Source organism: Erythrolamprus reginae, chromosome 2 (assembly GCF_031021105.1).
Source record: "Erythrolamprus reginae isolate rEryReg1 chromosome 2, rEryReg1.hap1, whole genome shotgun sequence".
Taxonomy (NCBI): Eukaryota; Metazoa; Chordata; class Lepidosauria; order Squamata; family Dipsadidae; genus Erythrolamprus; species Erythrolamprus reginae.
This window is the reverse complement of record NC_091951.1, coordinates 109821445-109831136: the sequence shown is the minus strand read 5'-3', so window position 1 is coordinate 109831136 and position 9692 is coordinate 109821445. Positions and strand designations below refer to the sequence as shown.

Below are 9692 nucleotides of genomic sequence, written 5' to 3'. Positions count from 1 at the left end.
TGCTTTTTATTTTGACATTATGTACAGCTATTCTTTTTTCGATTTTCAACCCAGTTATAAAAATCTTTCCATTTTATTTATAGTTATTACTTACCTCCTTGCATCCAGCTTCAGCAATTGATTAGCACAAGAAAATAAAGCTCTGCCTCTTGCCCCCTTGCAGCTAAAGCTGCACTTTAGTTTCACTTCCATTTTAGCACTGGTTTGTCTTGCAGCCTCATTCAGCTGAGAGTGGAGAAGCTGATAATGAGTTGCTTGGCTTAACAGACTTAGTTCTGTTTGCTGCAAGGAGATAAACTGCTGAGACACAGAGGCCAAAGAGTGGGGGTGGCTGGGTGGGTTGGGCTACATTCAGTGTACAGTGATCCCCCGGTTATTGCGTCCCCGACCATTGCGAACAGGCTAATTTGCGATTTTTGAACCCGGAAGTCAGAACACCATCTGCGCATGCGTGCCCTTTTTTTTCTATGGGCACGCATGCGTAGATGGCGCCGGGCAGATCAGCTGCTGGGCGGCTTCCCTAGGTCTTCCCCCTCTTGGTGGGCATCAGCGAGGAGTTTCCCCAACGCCCACGCAAACTCCTCGCTGCTGCCGCTTCGCTCGGGCCACTTCCCAGCTGAGTACTCAGCTGGGAAGCGGCCCGAGCGAACGGCTTGTCCGCAGCCTACCTGCCCGCTGCTCGCGCGCCCTTCTCCCGCCCACGCCGTTCGCTCGGGCCGCTTCCCAGCTGAGTACTCAGCTGGGAAGCGGCCCGAGCGAACGGCTTGTCCGCAGCCTGCCCACGCCGTTCGCTCCCCCTCTTGCTGGCGGGAGAGCGAGAAGCCCTCCCCAGCACCCGCTCGCCCGCCGTTCGCCGCTCGCCCGCCCTTCGCCCGGCCACCCGCCCTTCGCTCGCTGCTCGCCCGACCACCCGGGTTCGTTTGGCTTGAGGGCTCAGTTGGGAAGGCGCGCGGATGTTTTAAAACGTCGCCGCCGACATGGGGGGCTCGCTAGCACCCCCCCAAACCCGGGTTGGGGGTTCGGGGGGGTGCTAGCGAGCCCCCCATGTCGGCGGCGACGTTTTAAAACACCCGCGCGCCTTCCCAACTGAGCCCTCAAGCCAAGCGCAGAAGTTCGCCTTTGGCGCTTGGCTTGAGGGCTCAGTTGGGAAGGCGCGCGGATGTTTTAAAACGTCGCCGCCGACATGGGGGGCTCGCTAGCACCCCCCCAAACCCCCAACCCGGGTTAGGGGGGGTGCTAGCGAGCCCCCCATGTCGTCGGCGACGTTTTAAAACAGCCGCGCCGCCCCCAATCTTTGGCTCCTCGCTAGCGCTGCGGAAGTAAAAACACCATCTGCACATGCGCAGATGGTGTTTTTACTTCTGCAGCGCTACTTCGCGAAGACCCGCTCGTTGCGGGGGGTCCTGGAACGGAACCCTCGCAACGAGCGGGGGATCACTGTATATGATACACCCAGGTTTTCATCCTTTTGGGAGATAAAAAGCTATGTCTTATACTTACGGTAAGTCATTCTTTAAGTCTTATTGTAAGTATTTAACAGAGCTTTTGCAATGTATTTGAAAAATGAAATGTGGAGCAGAATAGCAGTTATCTTAAACAAATAATATGATAAACTAAAATGAAAGCAAATCTATGACTTATTCGATTCATTTATTGAATATATACATGATTGATCAGACAATGTAAAATTACATGTATGTTTTGTGTGTGTAAATCTATATAATTAAAAAGTAATAACTTATGAAGAATTAGTAAAAGGTAATGCCATTATTATCTGCTTTCAGATACACAAATATGAAATTTCAGACTTAAATATACAGAATATGCGACAATCAGAATAACACTGGATATTGCACCTACTGGTTTATTCCATGGATACATATGTTCAAGATCTTTAGACTTTTTTCCTTCTGAACAGCCAATGTGACAACATCAACTGCTGACTCAGCAATTACCATATATGGCCTTTATACAATTTAAGTTTAATTCATGCAATTAGTGTACAAAGCATGTATACAAATATAAACAAACAATGCTTCTTGAGAGTGAATGCTTTCCCATAGGGAAGCTATCAATCCAAATGGAACTCAAATTTTCTTCCATTCCACAAATGATTTTGTAGAGGATGGGTCCTGTATCTGAATATTTATACTACACCATCAAAACACAAGGTGATCTAAACTTCACCTATTAATATACATTACATATACAATTGCAATCTTTCCATTGTACTGCAATTCAAATGATGTACAATATTTGAGCCACCACGTATCATAAGTTATGCATTTACATTTGCATTTCCTATGGATGTATAAAACATTATTTAGACCTACTTTTGATCACAGAGAAAATCATGACTTACACAGGCTTTCTAATTATGCCAGCAATAAAAGATAACAGACTTATGAACTCAGTTATGAGCTCAGGCTATGTACTATTTCAAATTATAAAGAAACAATAAAATGGTCTAAAGTCAGACAGTTACTGTAAGTCTTTTGCATCTTGTCATCCTCAAGACTCTGCTCCATTCTCAATAGCTATTACACTCTTTTCTTTCAGGGAAATTAAAAAACAACATGGTGCTGAAGAGTTTAAAAAAGATTAAAAGATATTAATAAATATCTGTCTTTGGAATTTTGAAAGTTATATACTTTACTGTTTAATATTAATGAATCACTTGGGATAGAAACCAGCTGTCCCAAGACACTGGGGCATTTTGAATTGCAAGATGCCAAGAGTAAGAGAATAAAACATATTTACATTTAACAGGTTATTCCACTGCATTCATCAATTCCTAGCAAGGTTTGCTTAGGCAGGGCGGAAATATGTACAGCATTTTGAATGTCTGTGTTCAGATAAAGGGAAGCAGGGAAAAGATAGAAATCAGGGCTGCACTTTTAAATAATTATCAAAAAACCCAAAGCAAAGGGAGATATAGCAGAGGTGTGCCTGAAATTAAGCTGCATTAAAGAAAGACAAGCAGAGGCACACATGCATAATTTACTGTAGTAATTTTATGCCGAGAAGCTATTCAGTTTACCCTTTCATGCTTTTAAGAATTTAATGTTATTTCGGCAAGCAAGTTATCCTCTAGTCTAGGGAAGTTCATATATCAAAGAAACACTATGATAAACCCCATTATTTGGTTTCTTTAATTAATGCATAATTACTGATGTTGGTTAAAAAAAACCTGAACCTGTCCATCCATTAGGTTCTTAGACCTCTTGCCCAACCTTCACCTTATTCCCCAAGTTCAGCCTGATACTGAGGAGAGTTCATAATCACTGGATGAACTGAATTGTCTTTCAATTTTCCTTTGCTCCTTGATTTTCTGTGTAACATCAGTTTTCTTCTCAAAGTAGTTTACTAAGACTGATTCTGTAAGGATAGAGGCTAAGATCTGTTCAAAGGAAATGGACCAGTCTGCATCAATGGTACTGCCACTTCGTGCACCTGAGCTGCCTGCCTCACCACCAACTAGAACTGTATCATCCGCAATATCTTCACACTGTAAGGATCCTGTGCTAACCATAGAATATGAAGACATGGACATATCATCTTTAGTTTCATCATCTGAAAACAACTGTACGGGTGATCCTGGACCTTCACCTCCTCCATCTACAAAAATCTGATTTTCCTGTCGGTTTTTCTCAATTTGAATGTCCCCAGAAGCTTTGCCTTCTGGAGTAGCCTGAGAATATTGCTCTAGGATTGAACTCTGGCTTTGATCAGAAGCTGGAGACTCTTTACTTACAGGGTCATTTTTAACAGGCTGATTAGAGAACTTTTTTCCAACCTCTCCAATTTGTAGGAGAAGGCTAGCAACAGTAGCAATGGCATGGTATAGTTCTTGCTCCAAAGAATCTTCACTGAACATGTTATATAGGGTCTTGCACAATTCTATAAACTGTTCCTTGAAAGAAAGAAAGACATATGATAGTAATTAATAAGGTGAAAAATCTTCAAATGGATAATGCAAAGTTAATGTCCACTTCTAATAGATGCTCTCTTAATCCTCCCAAGTTAACCGCCCAGCAACAGCATTGTAATTTCCCATTTGAGATATTCACGTTGTAAAAATGTAGACAATTAAGTGTTACATAGTAATGATCCAGACCAGAAACACCTAATAGCTGCAATGTATTTATAGGCATTGATACCATATGACTGGGTCTTTAACTCTAAAATTCATTGGTCAAATTCATTAACCAACAATAAAATATACAATATTTTCAGTTTGTAAAAAAGGCATCTGGTTTAGATAATTAGAATGGGGGGAAATATGGATGTACCTCAGAGTTATTAGTGATTTTTAATTTTAAAAATGGAAGTACATTTTGGGTGTACAGTACTTCCCAAAATGGGGTGGGTGAGTTTAAAGCTATTTTCTATAATAACAAGTTATGTACCTATTTATCTTATATAATTGTATATAGAATTTGTTTTGAATCTTTTCTTTGTAATACTAAAAAAACTAAATAAGATATTATTTCATTTTTTTCTATTATCACAGTCCTAATATCTGGCATTCTTTCAATACCTCTCTTCTATTCTTGTTTAGGTGATACTGATGTAAAAGTTAAAATAATCTCTAAATAAAGAAGCTACTTTTTGATTGTTTTGGTTGTTCTATAATTTTACAAAATGCAAATGTTGAGTGAAAATCCTTATAAGTGTATGCTCTGTCAGTCCATTTTATAGGGAGGGAGGGAGCGCGAGTGAACAAAAAGAAAAGGAAGAGATTCAAGCTTCAAACTCCCACCTATACTGTAATAAATAATCCTATAACAAATTATTCTTCAAAAGTAATATTATTCAAATATGACACAGGACAAATCACTTCCATTTTTTAGTCCTAACAACATGACAGTTTTCCTTAAAGGGAATAACACCTCAAATACTTACCTATATATACCTAGATATCTTACACACACACACACACATCCACCACCCCCAACACACCCAAATCAATAACTAAGTTACAGCACTACAGTTCTCAAACTTTCTAACTTAGTCTAACATTCTAAAAATCTCCTTTGAATACATCATTTTAAATTCATAGATTCTCCAGCAACTTTCTACCTGACTCATCTTAGGGAGATCTTTGATTGTTTCTTTTCTGACATCTTTCTCCTTGGCCCACATTCGCAAGTGGTATCTGTAATCATGAGGACTTGTACCCCTCTCTGCAAGGAAGATGAAATCAATATAAACAAGGCATATTATGAATAATGCTAATGTCAGCATTGCGCAGGGATTTCTTTTAGAGCAGGACATCTTAAAGGAAACTACCAACAAAAAGAACACTTCATTACCTTGATCTTTGGATTCTCCATCTCTTCTTAATTTGTCTTCCTGAATATCTGTTTCTATAAAATCAAGAACATTAAGAATAATATCTATTTTTATTAGAAGCAGGGGATTACAAACACTACAAATAAATGTTTATCCTAATACTGCATCTAGACTGAAGTAGATGTAATGAAGATTCTGGATCAAAGTTAAGGAAAGTTACAATAGAAAAAAAGTACAACAGGCTAAAAATAGGTGAGGTCTCTAATTCAATTTCCTTTGCCCTGAATATGTTTTTTTTCCTTTTAAAAGCTGATTCTGCTTTTTTAAATTAAAAAAAAGGGAAAATTAATTTAACTGAATATTTGTCAACAAAACACTTTCAACTTAGAAATTTTAAAGGGGGGGTGCAACATTGCTGAACAAGAATAGGTCAAATAGGTTATTTAATTTTTTTTGTTCAGGGTTATTTTTTATATCATTTCATTTTTTCAAATGAACTATGAAAAGAAATCAAACCATAGGAGAAAAAAACCAAGGTACTTGCAGATACTTTTATTATACAAATATCAGCTTTCCCCACCCTGAGACCTTTAGTTCTTTGAATTGATTGATTGATTAATTCATCCATTCATCCATTCAATTTTTATGCCACCCTTCTCCTTAGACTCAGGGCAGCATACAACATGTTAGCAATAGCACTTTTTAAGACAGCCAGCATATTGCCCCCACAATCCAGGTCCTCATTTTACCCACCTCGGAAGAATGGAAGGCTGAGTCAACCCTGAACTGGTGATGAGATTTGAACTGCTGACCTACAGATCTACAGTCAGCTTCAGTGGCCTGCAGTACAGCACTCTACCTGCTGCGCCACCCCGGCTCATATGATCACCCCGGTTATGAATTCCCATACAATTCTCATACATAGGAATTATCTTATAATCCCAATATACCTGAAAAATATTCCTTAAAAGTATTAAGATGGAGAAGACAGCTCCGTATTTACAAACTTTTAATCCTGATACAGAGGGGAATGGGAAGATGTGAAGATGAGCAAAAGTAAAATAAGCAGTAACCAGATATTTTAAAATTCAGAAAACAAGTGATGTACTGGTAGGACAGACTTCAGAAAAAATTACTAAAATACAAATAAAAGGTTTAAAAAAGTTCAATTAATATGAAACGTAATCTGATGCCCTATGTTAATGATATGCTTTACAAGAGATCAGGGAAGTCCTTTTTTATACAAAGCACCTCTAAATACACCTCTAAATACTCTTTAGAATTATAAGACATTTGATTATCAGACTCTAAACACAAAGTACAAAACATGATATATGGTATAGTTATCCCAGAAAGCCTGACTCTTTCTTTTTGAAAATCAAAGGTTTTACCAGATGATCCATAAAATATAATAAAATATTACCAAGGTCTTCTGGAAGAAGAAAATACATCGGTCAATTATTGGATAAGGTAATGGAAAAAAAAGAAAAGGCTGCATCATCAGTGTGCAATGATCAGCTGGGGGTGGGTGGGGGTGGAATAGATTACAAAACCTAGTTTCAAATAAAAGCATTTCTTTCTGGGGGGGAAATCTCAATGTTTTCACTTGGAGGCATGTGAAAACAGTGCTCTAATAAAAGGAAATAAAAGGCCACCCATTATGGAAGCGGGAGAAGGTCCCTTCCCTGCATTGCTCCTGGTCAGCATAAAAGAATCTGAAGTCTCCTCCACAACAGACTCTTAAGCTTTTTGGTGAAAAAAAGGAGCCATGCCCTGCAACATCTTCATTACAACAAATGGAGTCCAAGTCTGAGATCAACAAGCACTTGGGGGGTTTCTAAAGTGAATCCAAATGAGTGATTCTCGTAGGGGATGTTTGTATTTAAAAAGTCTCCAATAGAAAGAAGGTGGGAGTAACAGGGTTAAAATCATCATCACTGACATTCTGTGATCAAGCAAAAAAGAGGGCTCACTTTCAGATGCTTAGACATAGATTCCGGTATTTCAAATGCTTAGACAGAGATTCCGGTATTTTCAAATGAGATACATCAATTGTCAGGCCGAAGCCACTTAAAGCCACTTTATTTGGAGTCTTTGACCTGCCACATTTTATGCTAGTTTAAAATGTATTCTTTGCTGTGGGACTTGGGGAAGGGTAATTGCATGAAGGATGTCTGCATGCAGCCATAACAAATTCCTTCTAGAATGATCAAGACAATTCCTTGTCTTTGCACTTCTGCACCTGCACAGAAGGACTTGGGGTGTGTGGGGACAAGGGCTTGGATTTTCAATTGTAACCCCTGGGATTTCAGATTTGGGTTTCTCCCAGATGTGCTAACATAGCTCTGCTAATAAATTGGAACTTTGAGGAATACTTTGCCTCAGACTCTGATTTAATTTTCAATTTATTTATTTATTTATTAGATTTGTATGCCGCCCCTCTCCGTAGACTCAATGCTATTTGGAACCCTGACATCAACTTTTCTTTCAAGTGATGTCACAATTGATACATGCTAAGATTGCAATGACTTGAGCATTAGATATTAAGCTGATTTTCTTTGGAAATTTCACTTATTCCTGCCTCTTGGTAACGTGAGGTATTTGTGTTTGCTAATGGGGATTTCAATCTCCTTATAGCTTGCATTTGGGTAAAATCAATATTCTAATCTCTAAACCTCAACCCCCCCTCTGCCAATAACAGGTCTTTCTGACAGCTGAAACACAAATAGCCATAGAGGTGCAGAGCCCAGTGGATGGAGGGAAGGGCATGGTCGCACAGTAGATCAATTAGGCCAAGTGGAGCTCAGCAGACTTCTGAACTCAAAACACCTCTTCCATGCATCATGAATGAATGATCTTGTATCATGATAGCCAGGAAAGGGCACTTTACTGGTCAACTGCCTTGGATTCTCTGGCCTCAGCAGTGGACTTCGGATTAGATGGAATCTCTGTCGTTGGGACATACATCATTAAAGAGATGCTGAACCGTCTTTGTAAATGAACCCAAGTACATGACATTTTATACTGAAAACATTTTTGTTTGTGCACAATGAGTTAGAAATGGTGACTAAGAGAATGAATGAAATACCATGGCTGATTGTTTAGCTGTAATATTTGTGGCTTGAAGAAATTCTAAAGCCATTTCATTTTATATTAAGCAGGTCACTTTAGAACGGTGGTCACTAATTGGTGGTCTGAGGACCACTGGTGGTCTGCAAGAACATTTTGATAGTCCACAGAGAAATCTTTGCATTTCTCTCGAGGAGCCTGGCTGAAGTTCCCACGCTGCTTGTGCTTCAGCACTTTGACTCCCAGGGACAGGATGGGGTCCTTCAGGAAGTTAGCTTGTCCACCTCTTAGCGGAGAGAAGTGCCTGAGAATCCTAGCTTTGCTGTCCATTGCAACAAGAAATCTCAAATATGGCCGAGAAAGAACATTTCTCTTGTAGAGAGCCTGGATGTTAGATTGGCTCCCTCCAAACTCTCGCCTCTGGAGGAGTGCTGGCTGAAGCAACACAGGAAACTTTGACTCTTGTCCCTCTAGAGACAAGAGTTTGTAGGGAGCTGATCTAGCAACCACAATGGACAGCAAAGCTAGGGCTGCTCTTCTGGCTGCTGCAGTGCTTCCTGGACATGGTTTACTACTCCGAGCTCCAAGCAGCAGGAGATGAGGGCTGCTTTGGTGCCACCGGTTGGCACAAATAGACAGTGGAGAAGGCAGAATGCAGATGCCGCACAAATGCAAGTAGCACTTTGCTCTCATATCTTCCAGCCATTGCCATCCCCACTTCGGCCCACTTGGGCCTCCCACTCCCTGCTGCAAAAGCATCATTATCTCATTCTGGCCGACAAGGGTTATGCTCCTTTTTTGCATGTTCTACCACCTGCAAATTGCACATTGCATGTGCCATCCCCTATGGCGGAGATTTCCAGCCCCACCATGGGCCAGTCCCATATTCCACAGCTGTAATAGTCTCATGACTGGCCCTTTGGTCATCCATTGCTCTGGCATAACCAAAGGGCCAGTTCTGTGACTACTGCAGCTCTGGAATATGGGACTGATTTTCCCACCAGCATCAGCAAGTTCACAGACAGTCTGCCCATCTTTGGTTTCCTTCATTCAGATTGACTAAGCTTCTTGAGAGAAGGAACACAAAAGAGGTTTCCAGGCTGTGTGCCTGGACCATGCACTTTCTCTCCAGCCTCCCACCCGGAGGCCTCGCAGAAGCAGACAGCAGCAAAAGCAGCAGAGCCTCCTCCCTCCAGTGGGCTGCAGGTTTTAAAATTATGAATTTATGAATTTGGTGGTCCTTGAGGTCCAAAAGGTTGGAGACCCCTGCTTTAGAACATCAATGGCAGCCATCTTAGTTGTTCAGACTAACCTTGCAAATCACAACG

General features: G+C 40.6%; 1 protein-coding gene across 1 annotated transcript in view; it reads right to left on the bottom strand.

Moving 5' to 3' along the window:
- Positions 1–1633: 1633 nt before the first annotated feature.
- TBC1D9B (TBC1 domain family member 9B) overlaps positions 1634–9692 on the bottom strand; it is a 44849-nt gene continuing 36790 nt past the window's right edge. Inside the window, exons 19-21 of the mRNA XM_070739091.1 lie at positions 5316–5369; positions 5083–5186; positions 1634–3913 (exon numbers count right to left, since the gene is read on the bottom strand). Of these exons, the coding sequence (XP_070595192.1) occupies positions 3254–3913; positions 5083–5186; positions 5316–5369 (818 nt within the window). The 3' untranslated portion in view covers positions 1634–3253. The remainder of the gene's footprint in view (positions 3914–5082; positions 5187–5315; positions 5370–9692) is intronic.